Below are 21,829 nucleotides of genomic sequence, written 5' to 3' on the forward strand. Positions count from 1 at the left end.
GAAAATTCTGGGATAACATTTTTCTTTTCCATTGGAATGGGATTTGAGGCCTTTACTGTCTCTGAGTTCCCATCATCAATAAATGAGAAATCTGCTATCCTGGGTGACATATTTTCTACACAGATATACATCATGGCCCCTCTTTAAAAATTATAAAACCTTCAACTTTTCAAATACATTTAAACAGAATTCTATCTAATTTTCAGTAAAAAAGAAAAAATATACAATTTTCTTTATAATTTCCATCCTCTCCATTATATAAAGGAGAAACACTCTCAGACTGTTAATTCATCAGAAGCGACCTACATGGATATGCAATTAATGAATGCTCCATTTGGAAATAAAACAACTTTTGAGGGTAAAAATATTAACGTTGAGAGCACAACAAAAACCTGGGATTCTGAGGTGGAACTACGTTATGGGCATGGGGGAGGGGAGGAAGCCAGTTGAAGGACCTACCTTGATGGTTTTCACCAGGTTGGCAGTGCTGTTGGCGACCTCCTTTGCCGACTGAACAAAATGCCTCTTGGCCACTGGGTTGGCTGTCTTAGATGAAGCGATGCGACAAGCGTTGCACAAGGCGGAGGTGTGCTTGGCAACAATTGTGGCAGCTGACAAAACCTATCAAAGAGAGAACCGAGAGCTGCAGGGAATCTGGTTCAAAGACTCTGCTTTGAAAATCTAGAGTTCACAGGAATCAACTCAGGTATCAAAGTGGATTTCAGGTCTACTAATATCAGGTTCTATTGTTCCACAGGCTAAAGGGCTTCCAAAGACTTTTTACACACATGTCAGCAGGCAGGATGGGAGTATGATAGCAAGAAAGGAAAGAAAGGAAAAAAAGAGAGAAAAGGGAAATAGGAAAAAATTATCTGAAGGATGCAACGAGAGAGAAAAGATGTAGAAATGGTAAAGATTTTGACATTGTAGAAATGGTAAAGATTTTGACGTTGTAGAATGGGGCTATGGAGAGTGACTTAGGCATCTCTGAGAAACATAGGTGATTTTTTTTCTTTTCTACTAGAATGGGGCCAGAAGTCTTTCCTATTTCTGAGTTCCTGAGAAATCTGCATACAATTTGCTACCCTGTGCTATATATATTCAGTAAGGATACAGACCTTGTGTACCCCCTCACCTCAGGTTTTTTATTTTTATTTTTGCGAGGCAATCAGGGTTAAATAATTGCCCCATGGTCACACAACTAATAAGTGTCAAATGGCTGAGGATGGATTTGAACCCAAGTCCTCCTGACTCCAGGCCCACCTCCACCCCCCAGTCTCCACTTTTAAACAAAATATGTGGAACTATACAGATACAATGAGGTTAAATGACAATAAAAGGTAGAAATGATAAAAAAGAAAAAGAAAAGAAAGAGATATTCACAAAAAAGGCAACACGTAGCTTTTAAAAGGTAGGTATGGAAGGGAGAAGACATGATGTTGCTAAACAGACATTATGGTAGATTTGATTGTCTTTAAATTAACTGATGTTCAGTCATTTCTGTTGTGCCCAACTCTCTGTGATCCCCACTGGGATTTGTTTTTGTTTTTGGCAAAAACTCTGAAGTCGGCTTATCAGTTTCTTTTCTAGACTGTTTTTCAGATGAGGAAATTGAGGCAACAAGGTAAGTGACTTGCTCAGGATCACACCATCTGAAACTTGATCTGAATTCCAATTCCAGCCCTGGCACGCTACTCCCTGAGCCACTTGGCTGCTCCCAATGCTGCCTGAGTATATAGGACACAACCCTCCACCCTCATCCTTTACCCCCCACTGCTGATTTTATTTTATTCCAGCAACAATATAGGCTCTCTTTTCCCTAAGATACCATTCTTTAATTTCCAATCTATAACAAGCTTCAAGGACTCCCAAATTCTTTATCCAAGCCCAGGATGTGCTGAGTCTCCATCCCACCTTCACCATTCCTTTTATCTCCCCCTTAGAACCTGCCATGGCAGGACACAGAGCATTTCTCCTCCTGCCCAGGTCGGTTACCTGTGACGGACTGCTGCCTGGATCCACCAGGTTCTGACAAGCCATCTGGATCGCCTGATTAGCCCTGGCAAACTGGATGTGATCCACGAGACCCTGGTGCCCCGCCTGGCTGTTGGGATCAGAGATGCCAACGAGGTAAGCAGCCTAGAACAAGAAGGAAACAAGGCGCTATTATTATCTCCTATTTTGCAGCTGAGGAAACTGAGGCAGGCAGTGGCTAAGCGACATGCCCAGCCCACCCAGATAGTAAGCACCTGAGGCAGGATTTGAGCCTGGTGCTTTTGGTTCCAGGTTCAGTTCTTTGCACTATGATGCCCACCTGGCATGTTATTGTGCCACAGTATCTATAGTTTTAGTGTAAGACCCAGATGTATACATGGCACTGAGAATCGTATACTCAGGCAACTAGAGGATTTCTTTTTTCTGCTTCAACTTTTCAAATTCAGGAGTGACACAAACCCTCTCTGGGGAGGACCCACGACACTATTTTGGAATTGAGTAAATCAAACAGTTATTTTAAAACTTCACAAGATGTCCACAGTAGGAGGAGAAGGGGCGACATCTAATATATTACTGCTGAGGGTCCCAACCTTTTCTCACTTGAGCTCTACTTCTGAACACCAATTAGACCTTGCGACCCTAAGGCCAGAAACAGAATTCAAACAAATCGTACTTATTTTAACAAGAACAAAGACACGTAACAGTAATCACAAAACCTCAAAAACCAATTTTTTTTTTTTTAAAAAGGATAAATCATTAGGGTAAATATATATATATGTTTCTGTACTCCCTATTCTCAGGCCACTTGCCATCTCATCCACAGTCTTACCACACCAGAGACAATAAGCTGAAAGACACGCCCAATTTAGGGTCTCCTTGCACTGATTAATAATTGCTTTTCTGGACTATTATTTCAGGAGTGTCTCAGCCACTCTCATGATATCTTCCGTCTAGTGTCCTTCTTTGGGCACCACTTTCCATATTTTCTTCATGTTAGAATGTAGGATCTTTGAGAGCAAAGACTTTTTTGCTTTTACATTTCTAGTACATTTTACATTTTCTTTTACATTTCTTTTACATTTCTAGCACAGTGCTTGGCACATTGTATAAATAAATAAATAAAACATTTAAGTATTTACTTTCATTCTTTTATCTATTTTGGCCAAGTGTTTCTCTTCTTCTACATCATTTTTTCCTACAGATTCAGGTAAGAACCAAAAAAACCCCCAAAACCCCAAAAACAAACCAAAAAAAATGTGGAAGGTATCATGCTTCTGTTGAATTTTCAATTTTGGGATGTTACGACTAGTAGTTAATTATAGTTTCAACTATTCTGCCTGAGAGAGGGACTAATTTTAAAGCAGAGGTTCTTAGCTTGGAGTTCACAAATTTGTTTTTAAACTATTTTAGTAAGTATTTCAATGTAATTAGTTTATGTTATAATTTTTATTTCATATATTTAAAAACATTAAGTATGGGTCCATAGGCTTTACCAGGTTGACATTTGTGTCTATGATATAAAATATATTAAAAACTGCCTCCAGCTTCTTTCTTTCTCTCTCCCTCTCTCTCCCTCTCTGTCCGTATTTTTTTTTTTTTTTTTGGGGGGGGGGCAGAATCTGCTTCTCTCCAATATTTAGCACAATGCCTAGTACATTAAATGCTTTGTTCATTTATCTATTCCTTCTTTATTCATGTTGGTCAAGAATTTCCCTTATTCTCTTGTCATCTTCCATACTAACTTAGAAACAAAAAATGTGGAAAGTACTGACACCCTTTCTCCCTTCTTTCCTCCCTTCCAAAATACAGGGGTTATGCATGAATTTGGCTTTACGTTGAAGGAACTAACCTAGTTTCCCTCCCCACTGCTGGAAGATCACATTTAATGCTAAATTTAGTGTACATACCCAATTGCCTTAGCTACTGCAACATGGAACTCCTAAGCTCAAACGGTTCTCTGGCCCCAAGCTCAGCCTCCCTAGTCATTTGAATTATAAGCATGTACCCTCACATCTGGCAAGAACCCTTCTAGAGACGGTTTCTCTGGGCTGGATTAATTCCAGCCCTCTCTTCTTACTATTAAAAAAAGCTGTCACTCCTTGCCTTGTGATTAAATGAGAGGTCAGGTTCGCATCTCTTATTGTTCCTCCTGGATAATCTTCAAGAATTCACCACGGAAATGTTCATTTGAATCTCAAGTGGAGGTTGGTGATCAATGTCTTACCATACTTGGTCAAAACAGACTTACCTGGGCTGCAGCTTCTGTGAGGCCACAGAGGGCCTTGGATGCAATTCCCACACATTCTCCAAATAGAGGAAGGTCACCCGTCTTGGCATTTTGAGATATTCCTGCCATTGATTCACCCAGGACCTGAAACAAAGAAAGCACTATTCTAATAACACTAAGTGCAAGATCCTAATACTGACTTAGAATTAAATTTCCTTGGAGATTAAATTTTTATCTTTTTTCTAGTCTTCTCCCTCACTGATAACCATAAAAGGCAGATAAATGATAATAAATCAGTTTTAAATAGAGAATAAATTCGTATTTTGAGCATGAAACTTTTACCTCTAAAATGTCTTTTATTCTAACAAAAGGGGGAATATTCATATAGAGTATCAAAAGTACATAACCCTTGGGTTTCCCTTTCTATAATTATACCTAAGCTAGGAACTCCTAGAGCTGCACACTTTTATAGCTTAATGTAAAAGCTAATTATGAAGATGAAACAGTTTAATAAATAATTGTTTCAACAGAATACATGCTTCTTGAAGGCAGCAATTGTTTAATTGTTGTTTTTGTATCACTCAAGATTAGCACAATGCTTGGCAACTGGTAGATTCTTAATAGATGTTTTTTGACTGACTAAATCCAATTTAACATGCATTTATAAAGTGTTTACTATATGCCAAGAGGTAGGTAGGTGGGTCAGGAGACAGAGTGCTGAGCCTAGAGTCATGAATTCAAATCCAGTCCCATTTACTAGCTGTGTGAGCAAGACACTTATTCTGTCTGCTTTAATCCACTGGAGAAAGAAACAGCAAACTACTTCAGTATCTTTGCCAAGAACATCCCACGGACAGCACTGATGTACAGTGAGTGGTCCACAAAGTCACAGTGAGACCTGACTGAATATTATACGATGAAATTTACTTGCTAATATTAATGTGAAAGAAATAATTTATTATTAGAATAATTTTAAAAGGAAAACATTTCTAGATTTCATATTTAAACTTACCTTCTTTTGGATGATAATTTATTATAAATTTTATATGTAAACTCAAGAGGGCTTACAGACATGTTGGCTAATTCTTCAAGAAAGACTACTGGGTAGGTGTGTATATATTATGATTAAACCTGCTCCACATAGTGAAAAGAAGAACAATAATTAATTTGCTTTTTCTTAGTAAGATGGTAGCACCACCAAATCTATAAAACATTATAGTAACAAAGATCCCCTCAGTAGTAATTCCTCTGATAATGAAAACAGGCATATGATACTTTCCTAGAGAAAAAAAAAACCCTTCATTCCTGGATATGCAAAGCAGATTAATTTACATATGGAAAAATAAAGTCTTAATTTTAATTAGAAGGAAGTAAAGAAGGAGGGCATCGACTTCAATGTGGATGGAAAACCATTCTCTGCCTAGGAGAGTCCAAATATCCAACTATTTATATTCTCATTTCTCTCTCTCTCCCCTTCCTGTCAATTCTTTCTCTCTGTGTATTTATATACACACGTGATGTTTATAGTAGAGGAAAATAGCTGGAAGGGACCTAAGAGACCAAAGTATTCATAGATTCATATACACATGTGTTTTCATACATATAGACACAGATGTGTGTCCACCCACACAGTTATGGAAGAAGTGATCACCTGTACGTATTACTGCAGATTCTCCCGGCTTTGGTGTGTTTGTGTATTTGCACACGCCTCTACCACACATGTGAATCACCCGTAAACACACATGGTTCTTTATTTACGCACAAGAAAGCTGACAGCTACTACAACAACAAAAGCATTCTTACCTTGGAATTTTCCATTACACTCTCAATGCAGTCAAAGTAGGAGAGATCACTGACAGGTTCATTGGGATTATCCAACATTCCCTTCACAGTCTGCAGAAAGAGAGCAAAACTTTAATGTAGAATAAATACAGAATGAAACCGACTCACTATAATACTGTACACAAATAATTTTTTTCCTATACATAGAGCTCTGATCACTATTGTTCATTTCTCTTTTAAGTAGATAAGCTTTGAGTTCTTGATGCAAGCATATTAAATAGAGACCAGTTTTGTTAATCAGATGTAGCACTAATTAATCTAGAGATTGATTACTTTTATGGCCAATACTTATAAGGGAGAGAAATGAAGGACGTTATTTAAATCCTGGGAAGCTGTGTTTAAATAATTTCAAGGAGAAAAGTCTAACCTAGATTTCTATTGAGTTAGTGGTGCATATAATAGTTTAATAAATAGACAGATAAATGTATGTATATGCATAACATACACATACACACACACATATGTGGGTTGTATGTGTTTAATGAAGTAAAATTTTTCTTCACAGAATGTCTTGAAGATGAGGGGCTTAAGAAGCATCACATAGGAAAGTTGATGAGAACATTTATAAGCATAACAGAAGGGACCTCAGCGGCTGTCTAGAGCACTTTACAGATAAAGACACGGAAGAGGTAAGAGTACTTCACCAGTCACAAATGGAGTGCTCTTTCCACTATAACCCCAGTGGCATCCATATTCAGTTAAGCTAGAAGATTAAAGGACACTTTAAAAAGAATAGTGGTACTTAAAGAGAGATGATCTCTTTGGACATCCTAAGAAAATTTGGAGAATGAAAAGAAAATTGTTCTTTTAGCATACTACTTCTTTTTTAAAAAAACTTAAAAAAAATTTTTTAAAGTACTTTAAAAAAATACTATCTCTCATGCTATATTACCTGAATGACCTTAAGCAAATCACATAAAAATATCCATAAAAAAATTTTTTTTTCTTATTTATAAAAATGAGAAGGGTTGGAGTAAACGACTTGAATTTCCCTCTAATCTAATATCCAGTTAATTTAAAAGATAGATCCTCCCAAATAACTGAAAATTTAATCAGGCATTGGTTATTAATGGTAAAAATGACTCATTTAACCAGCTTGCATTCTGAGCAGTTTATAAATATTTCAGACCAATATAACAACCTTTTTCTGTTTTACTTGGAGTACAAGAGCCTATTTGCTATTAACAAGATCACAGAATATCTCCATTGTGTCTGTCTGTCTGTCTGTCTGTCTATATATACATACAGACAATTCCCTCAGTTTCAGCTACCTGAGAATCAATTACAAATGTAAAAACATGCCAAATCTCAACTCAGAAGGACAATTAGTGAGTAAAATCTCACTATGCTTGTTTTAATTTTTCCAACCAAAAAAAGATTTTCTCCCTAAAAATAAAGTATCAATAGACATCAAATCCTTTGTAGAGTATAACTCATTTCCCCTTATTTGCTTTCAATTAATCACTTTTTCTATTGTTTATAACCTCAAAACTACAATCTATTTAACATAGCTTCAACTATTTTGGATTCAGCTAACCAATCATGAAAATTTCTTCATCTATTATTAGTTTGACTTTTTCTAAAGAATTCACCTTAAAGCAAAATTAGTTTAAATAGGATTTATTTGAAATGGACTATTCAGAATCTTACGATTTTTTTCCTTCTTAAAAAAAATAACTATCATTATTTTAATTTTGTTTTCCATTCTCCCTAATGAAGGCATAATTCAGACATGAAATACATTATAAAGTATAATTTATAGCTATTCTTTCCTATGTAAAAAGGAAACAAGCAAAAATCTGAACATTTTTGTCAAACAACAGGCAGATCCAAATAAGATTCATGTCCTCCTGATCATTTAAAAATACAGAGTAGAAGGAAAAACAGCTAAGGGGATGTAATACTAGGCTACTGAATCAGACAAACAGCTAACATATTTAAGGTGATCAAGAGAGTTCTACTTTTCATGTAAATAGTATAAAATTTTATAAAACTGGAGGGTTCTGGAGAATGCACTGGCAACCTGGGTGTTAAAGTTACTAAAGTTACTCCATCCTCAAAATTCATCTCAAGCTTTTCTCCTTTATATTGGCAGTGAATGAAGTGACCTGAGCTCAGGTACAAAAGAGAGTCCCCCACAGCTTATCATCAAGACCTATTGTCTAAAAATGGCAGCAGAATTCTAATGTCTGGTATAACATTGTGGAAGAAGCCTAAAGACTCCATCAGTTGTGTTGAGAAATATATAGATTTAAATTCAAGGCTCGTGGAGAGGGAGCAGAGCAATTTTTACAAAGTAATTGTACATCCTGAGTTCCAGGCTACTACTCCAATGCCAGGAATAAAAAGTCAATTATAAAGACTACATCATGTGCAAGTGGGAAGCCAGAATTATTTCTGGTTGGTTGTAGAATGTCCTCCAGGTACCTGTATAATCCCATAATGTCAGAACTACATGGACTGAAGAACATACAAATACTCTAAATGACTACCAAGTAGCATCTCTGTAGGGAAATCAAGTGGCCATGGAAATACAAGCAATTTATTTTTCCTGAAATATCAATTTGGTCTGTTTAATATGCTCTGCATCTGTGGAACTGCTGGCTTATCAAGGGCTGGGGAGGAGCAGGCTTTCATTCATTTTCTGTCACAAACACTTATATTCTTATACTAAGATATAAGAGTTAGAATTTTAAATATAGCTGAAACTATAGTTATCAAGTCATAGGGAGCTCCAGGACTCTGACTCTGCTCTAAACTTTTTGGTCAAGAAGTATGTTTTAACATCCTGCCTAGACAATGTCCCAGACTTCAGTAGGACAAAATGAACAGGTGAAACATATTCTTTACTCAGTAAGTAGTGTGTCCCAGGCAGGCTGTCATTTTCAACTGCCTCAGGATAAAACATTGTCTTAAGTTGCCTCAACCAGTTCAGTTTTGGTCTTATATCCACAGGGCCAGGCAAAGAGCTTTGGACAATTCCTCCCTGTTCCTGTAAATATGAGACTTTTTCTACAAAATACACCTGTGGTATAAAGTAGAGGCAGTACTGAGGCTTCCTTGGGCCCCATCAGGAAGGATTCCTATTTACCAGTATTGGTTACAATTCCCTTCCCAGAAAGAGTAGGAGATAAGAAAGGCACAGGACAGTAATCCTACAAGAAAATGGAAGAATCATACCAATCCTTCCACCTTTTGAAATCCCTAAGCATCATTTCATATAATAATAATACCTCAAGTTCCCTGAGGGCATTGTCACACTCCTTCTGGCCTGGTGCTTGCTGGGTACACAGTGTGATGAGTTGGTTAATGCTTTCTGTCACAGCTCTAGGAAGGGGGAAAAAAGGATTTTTAAAAATAAAGACAGATGATGAAATAACCCTTATTTTATTTTTCTAGTTCATAAGAAATTCAATTAAGTAAAATACAATCCCCATTCAAGGCTTTTCTGTAAGCTATAGGTTCTAAACAAGAAAAAAACAAAAAAGCAAAAACCCCAACATAATTGAGGAAGAGAATTTCTCCTTCAAGCAAAGCAGAATAATTACCTTGTTTCTGATGATTGGACTTACTTCTAAGAAGAACTTGTGTTCTTTTCAAAATTAATGACTGTCTCAATACATATACAAGCAAGACTTTCCAATGGAGTTCAAATATTAATACAACCACATTAATATTGCTTTCAGGATCTTTCATTAGCCATTTACAAGTAATAATCTGGACACCTCCCCTTGCAATTTCTAAGATTTTAATAACAGACTACAGATTACCACAGACATGCTGAGAGCAATGCAATGGAAGTTTGAAAATACTTTTAATAAAATCCCACATGAATTCATAGACCTTAAATGCAGGACTACACACTGGAAAAACAAATGTTATTTTCATTTGAAGATTGGATCTAAGATTCTGGTGTGTTCTGTGTGCCCAATCTTGGCACTGTTTCAGGACCACCATGAACATTTGGGAAAGATTTAAAACTTGGAGCATCCTGGGTATCCAATCCCTCTTAAGTAGCTCCTTGTAGAATGAGAGGCAGATATTGATACTTACTCTACATTCTGAAGATATCTACTTTTCAGAGAGCCAGATTATTTTAAGATCACACATTTCATTACTATGTAGTGTAATAAAATTTGATAGACTTGCAGAGATGACTGTTGTGTTTCAAGATAAAGCACAATTAAGAGAAAGTAAAGATAAACCAGAGACAGAGAATTGGGAGGGTGTGAGACCAAGTCAACATGTTCCTTGAGTTGCTACTTTTATTAATATGGAGTAGTAAGTGGGGTCTGGAGTTCAAATCTGTCCTCAGGCTAGCTATGTGATTTTGGGCAGTTCATTTAACTTCTGTTTACTGAGAAGGCAGCTAGGAGTTCAGCGGATATAGAGCTGGGCCTGAAGACAGGAACACTTGAATTCAGATGATCTGACACTTACTAGCTCTATGACTCTAGACAAGTAAGTCATTTAACCTTTGTGGCCTTAATCCACTGAAGAAGGAAATGGCAAAGCACTCCAAGAAAACCCTATGAGCAATATGGTCTACAGGGTCACAATGAGTTAGACACAACTGAACAACAACAACATTAGGGGACAGAAAAAAAAAAGGAAAATAAATCTTCAGCTTGACTTTCAATTCTCTTCACAATTTGGATCTTAGCCAACTACCCCAAATGACCTCTTACAACTTCCAATATAAATCAAATCAATGCATAAATTCCCTTCCCCTCACCCCTCCCCACCACCTAGTCCCCCAACATGTCATTCTCATTCCCACCCACAAGCTTTTGTTAACAACATTCCCCTTTGTTTGCAATACTCTTTGCATTTATATAAATTAGACCCATCTTTGAAAGGATTGTTATAAGTAAGTGGCTTTGTGGACTTAGTGAATCATAAAGGAAATGTGAGTTACTCTACTTCTTCATGACCCAGTTCAAGTCCTATAATAAAAGTGACAATAGCACCTGAGACCTATTTTCATATCATTTTCTGGTTTATAAAGCTCTTAACATATTTAGTCACATTTAGTTCTCCCAGCAACGTAAGGAGGTAGAGTGTACACTTCTCACTTTTGTAGATGTCCAGAGCACCCCAATCAAATCCCAGGTCTTTGGGCATCCTATCCATTGCTCTTGGGACAATACCAAGATGCTGCTACTTCAAATCCCTTCCACGAATGCTAGTTTAATGGAACGGACAAAGGATTTGGAGTCAGAGAATGAATGCATTTTACTAATAAACTGCTTTGAGTTTGCCAGAGAATATGCAAATTGAATGAAGAGATTTTTCCAATATGCAAAGGACAATCAGCTTAATTATTTGATGAGAAAACTCTACTTTGAATTTTAAATTTACTTAAGGTGATGAGCTAGGAAAAAGAAAGGGAAAAAAATATATTGAACTTTGGTTAGGGAAACAACTAAAATCCTCCTCCTCCCCCAACCCAATTTGATTTAGATCAAATTCATTTCTTTGTCCATAGATTTTCCTTATAAAAATTTTAGTAACTCTAACTATGAAAAATCCAACATTTGAGATAAATACTCAACTGGAATAACATATGACAAAATAGGGCTATTTTTTTCTTCACTATATGCAATGGAGAAACAATACATAATAACTGCAGGCTCCCTCTCAAGGACAGGGACTGTACCTTATATTGTGGTTAGTGCAGTATCATTCAGGGGAAAGAGCCTATGAGGGTTTAATAAATCAATAAACCAGTATAAATTAACACACCCAATTAATAGTGGCACAGCAGTTGTGTGGTGAGATCAGGACCACTTGGTATATTTGTACACAAATGTTTCATTTAGTTTTTGCTTTTTCCAATGAGTCTGCTGTTCATTTGGTTTGTTTTCAGCTCTTGCCAATGTCAAGGTTACTTGATTTAGAACAACAGATTCTAAAACTAAGGGCTTGTACCTGTCTGTTCACTAGACAGGATAACACCTTATGCATGAGGAATTCATTGGGCAATATGGACAGACACTGAATAGCCTTGATTCGGCTATCAGTCACACTTATTTATTCCTTCAGAGTATATAGAAGGAATGAACAAGAGAAGTCACAGTGCCCAAAGTGAAAGGTTGTGTGAATCCAACTCAGGAAATCGCCAGCTTCTACAGAGGACACTCAAGAGATTATTATACATTAAGCATATTGGAGTTAGCAGCTACCACATGGTCCTGGAATAGCATGACCGACAATGGAAACACAAACCAGGGACATTGCTTTATTCAAGAATAAAAGCAAGCAGACCTGAGCCCAAGCCCCAAAGCACTGAGGGGCCTTGTAAACCCAAAACTGTTCAGTGACACTAAAATGACCCAAACTAGAGCATCTTAAGGGATACAGAATGAGGGGAAAATCCACAATAAGTAGGGATAACCACTTACCACATGCAAACCATGGTATAAAGGTTTAATAACAAGGTGAAAATATTGTTCTTGCCTTTAAATTACTTAAAGTCTAGTGAAGATAAAGAGATTGCTGACCAACAAATATTTATGGAATACCCATTATTTACATGTACAGTACTAGGTGTAGGGAAAGAATTAAAACTCAAAATGTGGACTCTTGTCCTTGAGCAGTCCTCATTATGGACCACACTAATGGGGATGGGATCCTGAACAAATGTCTGCTGAACTGAACTGCAATCTATTTAGGGATATTCAACTCATACCTACAAAAATGTAAATAGAAAAGTAACAAAACTAGAAAACAGGTGACACAAAGCATTACCTAAGAGGTAACACACACACACACACACACACACACACACACACACACACAAATTTGTGTCAATATAGATGGATTATGTATTTTCCAAGTTTAGAAGGTGGAGGCAGAGGACCGTGGCTGAAATAATCAAATGCCAACATAAGATCAAGAATGACAAGAAAGCAATCTGTGGGTTGGAGTAGCCAACAAAATCTTTTAAAGAAGGTAGGAGTTGATTTATATTCTAAAGAATGGTTACTATTCAAACAAAAAGAAAAAAGCAGGAGAGTAATTAGGAATGAAGAGGAATAGCATGATCAAAGGCAAATGCAAAAAAGACAATTTTTTTTCATGCACACCCCATTTCTTTTTTTTTCCTTCTCTTATACAAAGAGAACTGCTGTTCCAGCTTTGGTCTCTGAAGAGATCAAGCAGCTCAGCAGGGACCAACAGCAAAATACAAGTGGCAATGAGGGAGACAGGTGTTAATTAAATTGCAGGTTCCTAGAGAGTCAATGCTAAGGTTGGGACAGAAGTGGAAATGGGTCCTATGATTCCCAGTATAACCTCAGTAGTTAGGGCAGTTTTGGAAGGGAAGAAGGGTAAATTGCTTCTCAAGTTGTCGAATATTTCATGCCAGGGGTTTAGCAAGGTTGCAGTGTCAGCAACAACAGCAGAGAGAGTGAATAGAGATAGAGCCCCTTCTTCTTACAACTGAAAATTGGTTTCTCAGTTTCTGGACACAATCAAAGAGCACCAACTTAGCTACTTATCCTGCGACAGGGATTGGCGGAAACCTGAGAAAATGGTTCAACTCAACCAGGCTCATGAGAATCGGCAACATTCTGAACCAGAACAAATGAAGGAAATAAATAAGTTTTTACATCCCTAATGTGAAATGAAAGCAAATGAATATAAAGTAAAAATAAAAGCCAGGCCACTGTAGACATTTGAAACAAAATGAGCTCAACTATCCTCTGCCCTCCCTTCCCCTTTTATCCTGAGGAAGAAATGAGAGTCCATTACACAAAGAAATGTTCCATTTTCTATTGAGAAGAAAACTGGCTTTCCAATGAGCAGGAGGAATGAACAGTACAACAAAGAACAACAGACTCAAGTTTGAAAATGTTGGGGGTTTGGGGGAGGAGAGAAGAGAGGGCAGGAAATTCAGGATCAAGACACTGGACTGGCTTGTTCACGCCATGAAAAGCAACAATGTCACTGCCATTCAGTCATATGACAGCCATATGAATGACCAAGAGATATAGGGGTAGATAATGAAAAGGGCAATGACCAGGAAATCAAGAGCCCAAAGAACTAGTCTTGGGTTTTCTACCAAGTGCCCCTAAGAAAAAAATTGTTACCTCTCTGGAACTCAGTTTCCTCATTTGTGAGGGTACTGTTTCTAAAACAAGGGACTTGTTCTTTAAAAGTATTCTGTTAACTATATTTCAACATAATTTGTTTCTTTTGTAATCCTATGAATTTTATTTTATAGATTTTAAAATTTGATTTTGAAATGAGGCCCACAGGCTTTACCAGACTATCAAAAGGGTCTAGTATACACAAAATGACTAGGAATCTCTAGTTCAAAGGTTGCGCAAATGCTAAAATTGTGACATATAAATAACAGAAAAGTACCTCTCCATAATAAGTGACCAATATGAATACTATGAAGAAATATGATTCAGAATAAAGGACAATCAGAAGAACAATCATATTGACAATAACTATGCAACAATAGGGGGAAAATATATATAGATATATGTGCATACATACACATACATATATGGAAAAGAGTTCAAAAGGGGACATGAAAACCAAGAGAATATTTAGTAATTATCTTTTTAATGTCATTATACACTTCAAATATTATAAAAGGTTTACAACTTTGTGCATCATGTTCCCCTCCTATTTCTATATGTGAATATTTGGAACTGTAACCTCAGTAATTTAATATTCAGTAGAAGTGAAAAGAACACAGATTTTGGATCACCTTTATGAAACTGGGCAAGCCATTTCATCTCAATACTAAGACTCAGTCTCCTAATCTATGTAATTAAGTACTTGGACTTCACTGGGTATCAAGCTCAAGGAGAAATGGAGCCCATAACCCTTATACAAGGATCCCTGCAGGCTCAGAAAACTACATACTACTATTCCCTATTTTTATTTATATTGATATTTCTGAATTACATTTTAATCTGATTTGGGTCCCATTAGAGTGCAGTGGGTTGTGTGTTCAATCCATAAAGACTAGATGGCCTCTAACGAAGTCCCTGGATATAGAGATCTATGATGTTCTCCTTCTGTAACAGGAGGAGCAATAATGACTGGAGTGCTGGAGATTTAAGATGATGTCTGACCACTCTGATGTCCATGACCATCCTCCTTGGTTGGGTCCTTCTGCCAAAGTTTACAGAAGTCTGATTGAGATAACTTTGACAAGACCAGATCCATTCTACAGACCCCACCATTTCTACCTTGGACAACAAGTAGGGAAGAAAATGCTTAACAAAAATTGCTGGGTCCTTGGGGAGTAGCTACCAGCATCCATTCACAAGTTTGCTCTTACAGAAGAGCTATTTCACTTTGATTACTCTTATCTGATTAATTTACAGCATGCACAGGAGGGAGCACTTAACTTGACTCAACTGAGTGATGTTCTAGGTGTGTGACTGTGCCCAAGTCATAGGGCCATATGATAATAGATTTTGAGTAAGGAGGTATCATAGAGATCATAGAGATCATAGATGATTTCTAGTATAATACCTTCATTTTATAGATGAGGGAACTGAGACCCAGAGATAGTAAGTGACTTTTATATCATTTGTTTATATCATGTTTATATCATGTCCAATTCTATGACCCCATTTAGGATTTTATTAGCAAAAACTGAGGTTTTAAGGATAAGATTAAGTGACTTGCTTAGAGTCACTTAAGCTAGTATTTGAGGTCATATTTGAACTCAGGAAGATGTCTTCTTGATTTCAAATCCTATACTTTGTCACTGCACTATGGTAGCAAATGGTAAGGGTTGGATTTGAACTCAAGTCTGATGTTTACATCATCAGTACGCTAAGCTTCTTACTCCTTCCACTGTACCATACTACCTTAAAGAGCTTTGGTTTCTTATTTGTTTTTTGTTTTTTTAAGTATGTATGATAATTATGTTTGCATTACCTATCTTCTGTGTTATGTTGCTTACTTAATTTTTCTGGATCTCATTTCCTCATCTACAAAATAAGGATTTGATTTGAGGGTCTCTCAAGGTTCCTTATGGCATCTAATGACTCCTAGGTAAGCTATTCAAAGGAGAAGCAATGCAAAGGGATAATTCCCAAATGCCCCTGGGCTTCTATGATCATTTTTACTGAAAGCAGACTTTGGATAATTTATTGAGTCCAGGAAAGATTTCTTTTAATTTTTTTTTTAAGGGAGACACTTTTATCCTCAACTTTTTTCCAATTTTCTAAGGAGGGATTTGAAGTATGAATATTATGAATGCTGATAATATTCATTTGGAGCAACTCTTTTATTTGATACCTGAAACTTTAAAAGGCCAATTTTGATCTTCCCCTAGGATATTTCAGCTCTGAAAACTAGTTCTACCTTGCTAGACTTTCTCACGATCTAAGATGATGGATGGCATGTTCCAGAATGGAAACCTTTCAATTCACTGTAATTTTTGGTCACTGAAAAAGTGCAAGATAATGTAAGTCATCTAAGGAAAGATACCTGGGAAGAGGTTTATCAAAAGGGGCTTGGAAATTTAGGGAGGTGGAAGAAGAGTAAAGGGACAGCAACAGCTGGGAGAACAATAGATCTTCAAAGTGAAAGAGTTCTTACTAGCACAACTATGGATAGAGAATAGCTCTTTATAAAACAAAAATAGAGGACCATAAAAGAAAATACGGACAATTTTGATCACTTACATAAAATTAAAATTTGCTTTAATGGTCAAAATGTTTGGAATTAAAATTAGAATGGAAATAGTTAACTGGGGAAAATTATTATAACCTGTTTCTCTGACAAAATCCTCATATCCAAGATATATAAGGAAATGATTTATAAGAAATCATATCTTAGTAAAATGGGCAAAGTAAATGAACAAAAGAATAAATTCTAGTTATGAATAAGCATATGAAAGTCTATCTCATAACTACATGATTGATAAAAATGAGTGAAAAACTGGCAAATGCTGGAAAAGCTAAAGAAAAAAGAGGAATACTAATGGACTACTGGTAGAATTGTTAAATACTCCAGCTATTTTGAAAAGTCACTAAAGCGTGCATCACCTTTAAACCAATAATACCTGTGTCCTATATCTCAAAGAGATCAAAGAAAAAGAATCTATATATACAAAAATATTTATAATAGCTCTTTTCATAGTAGCAAAGAACTGGAAACAAAGTAGATGTCCATGAGTAGAGAAATGCCTGAAAAAAATTTATATTCATATAATGGAATCTTATTATGCTATAAGAAATAAGAAAAGGGATGGATAGTTTCCGAAAAACTTAGGAAGACTTGTCTGAAGTTGAGCAAGAATGAAATAAGCAGTACCAGGAAAACAATCTATACAATAACATAAAGAAAAATAACTCTGAAAGACTTAAAAACTGATAAATGCAATGGCCAATCATGATTTTAAAGTACCAATGTGGAGATTCTATTCATTTCCTGGAAGAAAGATGATGGACTCAACATTCAGATTAAGACATATAGTTTAAGATATGAATATTGTAGAAATTTATTTTGATTGACTATGCAAATCTGTTTTAATAGTTTTGTTTCTATTTTTCCATTTTTCTTTCTAGTGGTGGTGGTGGGAAAGGGAGTGAAAGACAAAAAGAAAAAGAAAAGAAAAGGAAAACCAGAAAAAAAAAACACATAGATAAGGAGGACAGTTATGGTAGTTACATTCAAATTTATTTTAAAAAGAAAAACAATCTGTACAGAAAAGAGATTCATAGTTTTGGGTATGATCCTTTTTTTTCTGTTCAACTATGTATGTGGAAATGCCTGCTTTATTTGTTGTTCGTTAAGTTCAGAATCAAACAAATGGAATTTGAAAGGTTTTAATTTATTTGCTCATTCTCTGGTAGCACTAGTTGTAAAACAGGCTTAAGAATCATTTAAGAATAGAAGAGAAAGAATCAAAGTTTTTGGTGAGAACCATAAGTAGACTTGATAGCTCCACAAGCAAAAGGAAACTTCAAAGGCAGTTTTACAAGGAAAAAGAAAAAAAAGTCAATAACATTACTCTTCTGAGTGGAACAATGACAAAATGTAATGGTAAATATGGAATCTATCTACATTTAAAGCTTAAAAAAAGAGGAAGAAATGGAATGGGTCATGTAGTTGTTCAAGGATCAAGCAGTCAAAAAAATCACTTTAAATTGGAGCCTGCAAAATCAATGAAGCTTGGAATTTACTGAAGACTGCGACAGATTTGGAACCAAGAGATTTGGTTCAAATTCCAACCCAGTCACTTACATTTAACCACTTAGAGACTAAGCTTCCTTAGCTGTAAAAGAGGAAAACATATTTTGAACAAAATAATATTTGTATTACCTACCTCTCAGGACTATAGTTAGGCAAAATACTTCTCAAATTTTAAATCACTGTAGAAATGTGCATGATTAGGATTAAAAGGATAAAAAAGTTTTGTGAAAAGAAAACTGCAACTTAAAATTCAACCCAATAAACCATTATTAAATGACTATTATGTGCAGGATACACATTCATTCAAAACATAATCATTCAACTTTCATAAATTACCAGTAGTCTGATCATTTCTGCTACTTACAAGGAACACACACACAGTACACGTAGCAACAAGAGGCTAGACCAAGCATTTAAAGACATTATAACAGAAAAGAATTGCCACAATGACACAGTATAACCCTTCATTTTCCCCCCTCTTACCTTGCAGCTGCTGCTAAGAGATTTTTTGCATTAGGGGCCCCTGGATCAACGGAGAGAGATTTAGCCGCTAACAACAGCTTACTGGATGCCATGGAGATATTCTTGAGGTTCCCTATCACTTGGATCTGGTCCTCTTTAGTCTGGAAAGTCAAAAGGAACCAAACTAATTGTTTATCAGCCCTGGAACTCAAAGGGCCACAGGGAACATTTTGAAATAACAGTATAGATCCCATTCTGCAGACCCCGTTTCCAGGTGCCTGCCTCTGTAGGACACTGACTGGTGGCTCCACTTATCCAGAAAGATGCCCCACTACACATCATGTTCTAGGTTCAGGAATCTATCCGAAGCAACTGAGTATCTGACAGGAGCTGTGTTCCCAAGCGAGTGCATGCAGACACACCCCCCACAAACAATTCCAGCAACTTGCTTAACAATGCCTGGGTTGTCAAGCAGTTTGCACATCTCAGCCTGGCACAAATGACCCACATTGTCTCTATTCTCAGGGCTGATTACATTCTGGCATTTTCTACACACTAAAAAGACATTTCTCACCTGGCCTAGCATCTGAAAATTAAAAAAAAGAAAACATCTTTTGTAAATATGAGGGCAAAAAACACCTTTACTCTCTCTTAGGGAGATCACTGGAGTTCAGGAAACAGTGATACTAAGGCTTGTCATGTTCCCTTGCTCTAAAAAGGTTTATCTATTCACTTGTGGGAGGGAACATTTAATTGTTTGATACTAGGTTTCAAAATGATAGTTTTAAATGGGCCAAAGAGCACGAGAAAATATAAATACAAATTTTTACTGAGCTATGTTAAATTCCAATCTGCTACCCTAATCTCTGTTAAAATGCACCCCGTGTTTCTACCCAAAAAAGAAAAACTCATCCTCTGGAGCCTGGAAATACTTCTTTCACTGGCAAAGATCCAAGTTTGAGACCACCTTCGGGTAGCACCATTCTAAGGGGCTTGTCCCAGATCATGGATCTTCCCATTAAGTATATAGACCAGAGACATACCTAGACTCCCTGAAGCTTGTCTCTATCAATGTACACAAGGAAACTGAAGTCCCAAATGTCCAGTAGAAAGGTAGATCTGAACTTGGTACTAAGCCCCATCTACCTGAGCTTGCCCAGCCATTTCAATGCCGGCATCGAGGAATTCATCAAAGTCATCACTGAATTTTCCAGAGGCAGCTGCTAGTTCTCCGCTCTGTCCCCGGGTGGCGTGGACCACCTCCCCTGCTGATTGGTTCAGGTCAGCCGCAGCCTGGTTCAATTCACTTTGAGCTTCCTGGAAAGGCTTGGTACTTGGTGGTAGCTAGGGTAAGAAAGCAGAGAGGAAAACGTGACTCATCCTGGATGGAGGTGTCAGGTCACTACGAAGTGTGTAATGATAAAATTAAGAAAGTCTCTATGATCCCACCAAGTTAAACTTGTCCTTTGACATGGTTAGCCTTGAGCCCAAAGCAAATCTAACTTTAGGAAAATAGTATGAAGTGAGGAACTTAAGAGATTAAAATTTTAGATGGAAAGAAGCTTCAATAATGGACCTACTGGTAGTCTTAAGAACTAAGAGTAGGGGAAAAATAAAACCACTATCATATTTAAGGCCTTCTGGTTTTCTAAACCACCAATAATTAACTTAGGCAATAATTATCAGGTTTAGAGAACCCTGCAATAGTTTTTTTGTTGTTAAACTTGTGATCTTTGCTAGTAATAGACAGCTTTTTCATTTCCCCACAGTGGGCAACTGACAAAATTGTCAGATAGCTACAAGTGATAATATCCCTTAAGTACAGTGGGACTGTCTCCCTTTTCTCTTTTTTCTAATGCAGGAGAGAGACCACCAAGAGAGAGATCAAAGTTGTCTCCCCCCACTAACTTTCTCTGCTAAGAAGATCTTAAAAAGCAATGAGTTATGGATCCACTGGAAAAGGTATTATGGCAATGCAATAAAGGAATTTAGTATAATTATGGAAATAAGTGCTGCCTCCAAGTGACAAGAGAAATAGAAGTTTGCTTAGCCAAAAGAGAAACATCCTAAGAATTAGAGTTTCTCCAAGTGACCTTCTCAGGACAAAAAGACTTTATTTTACTCTGGAAAAAAATCCAAATACTTAAACATCTTCCCCAATAAAATGATTCTTCTCACTGAATCAACAAGCAGCTTCTTGCTGGATTCGCCAATGCTCTTCAGGGCCACATCCACATCCTTCTGCCCGGGGAGGCAATTCACACAATTGTTCAAAGAATGTGACACAGCTTTGGCCACCTTGGAAGGAAAAACAAAATAATAAAAGAGTTTCTTAAATCTCATTTTGACCAAATTAAGGGTCCTTTGAATGCAAATTCTGTGCTGCTAAAATGTAGAATGGACATCCTAATCCTGGTGAAACTGCAGTGTTTTACATCCCCAAAAGGTGCAAGTCATGGAAATTATCACTATCTATCTAAAACTGTAATTTGGTGAACTGGATAGAGAATTGACTGACCTCTGAAGAGATCTAGTTCAAATTCTCCTTCTGATACATATTGGCAAAGTGATCCTAGGCACTTCCTCTCAGGAGTTCATCGAGTCTCTCCAAGATTATATGGCAAAGAAGTGTCAATTTGTATTAATAGAAGTTCATTACTGGGAACTTCCTATGCCAATAAAATAATGGTTCCATAAAGAAAATATTAAAAAATAATGCTACAAAACTACCATTTCTCAGGGAAGATTCTGGATCCAAAGCCAAGGTGCCCAAGCTACTTGGGGATTAACATTCTGACCTGGCAGTGGCGGTAGTTTGGTGATATAATGTACCTAAGTAGATATCCTAAAGCAAATAAATCCAAAGTGCTTTTTGATTCCAAAAACTAGTAACAACTAGTTCAAGCTGTGTGAAAGTTAAAAAAAAAATAGAATTACCTTTATCTCATGAACTTTGCTAAGGTCACAAGGATGAAAAATCATTCTGAATTCCCTGATTCTGAAAAATCCTTTGAAACAAGAAATCCTAGTTGAGTGACTGTATCACTTGAATAATTCCATATTCATTTTGGGATGTATTATTTTGCACCGGCAGACACCTCACTTGTTGCTCCAGCTGCTTGATAA

General features: G+C 36.7%; 1 protein-coding gene across 1 annotated transcript in view; it reads right to left on the reverse strand.

The window, feature by feature from the left end:
• The window catches only part of TLN2 (talin 2), a 237,371-nt gene that overhangs the window by 123,560 nt on the left and 91,982 nt on the right, over nt 1-21,829 (reverse strand). Inside the window, exons 27-34 of the mRNA XM_051980927.1 lie at nt 20,882-21,001; nt 19,850-20,047; nt 18,725-18,864; nt 9,298-9,391; nt 6,026-6,115; nt 4,244-4,366; nt 1,996-2,139; nt 460-621 (exon numbers count right to left, since the gene is read on the reverse strand). Coding sequence (XP_051836887.1) covers nt 460-621; nt 1,996-2,139; nt 4,244-4,366; nt 6,026-6,115; nt 9,298-9,391; nt 18,725-18,864; nt 19,850-20,047; nt 20,882-21,001 — 1,071 coding nt within the window. The remainder of the gene's footprint in view (nt 1-459; nt 622-1,995; nt 2,140-4,243; nt 4,367-6,025; nt 6,116-9,297; nt 9,392-18,724; nt 18,865-19,849; nt 20,048-20,881; nt 21,002-21,829) is intronic.

Source organism: Antechinus flavipes, chromosome 2 (genome assembly GCF_016432865.1).
Source record: "Antechinus flavipes isolate AdamAnt ecotype Samford, QLD, Australia chromosome 2, AdamAnt_v2, whole genome shotgun sequence".
In the NCBI taxonomy this organism is placed as follows: Eukaryota; Metazoa; Chordata; class Mammalia; order Dasyuromorphia; family Dasyuridae; genus Antechinus; species Antechinus flavipes.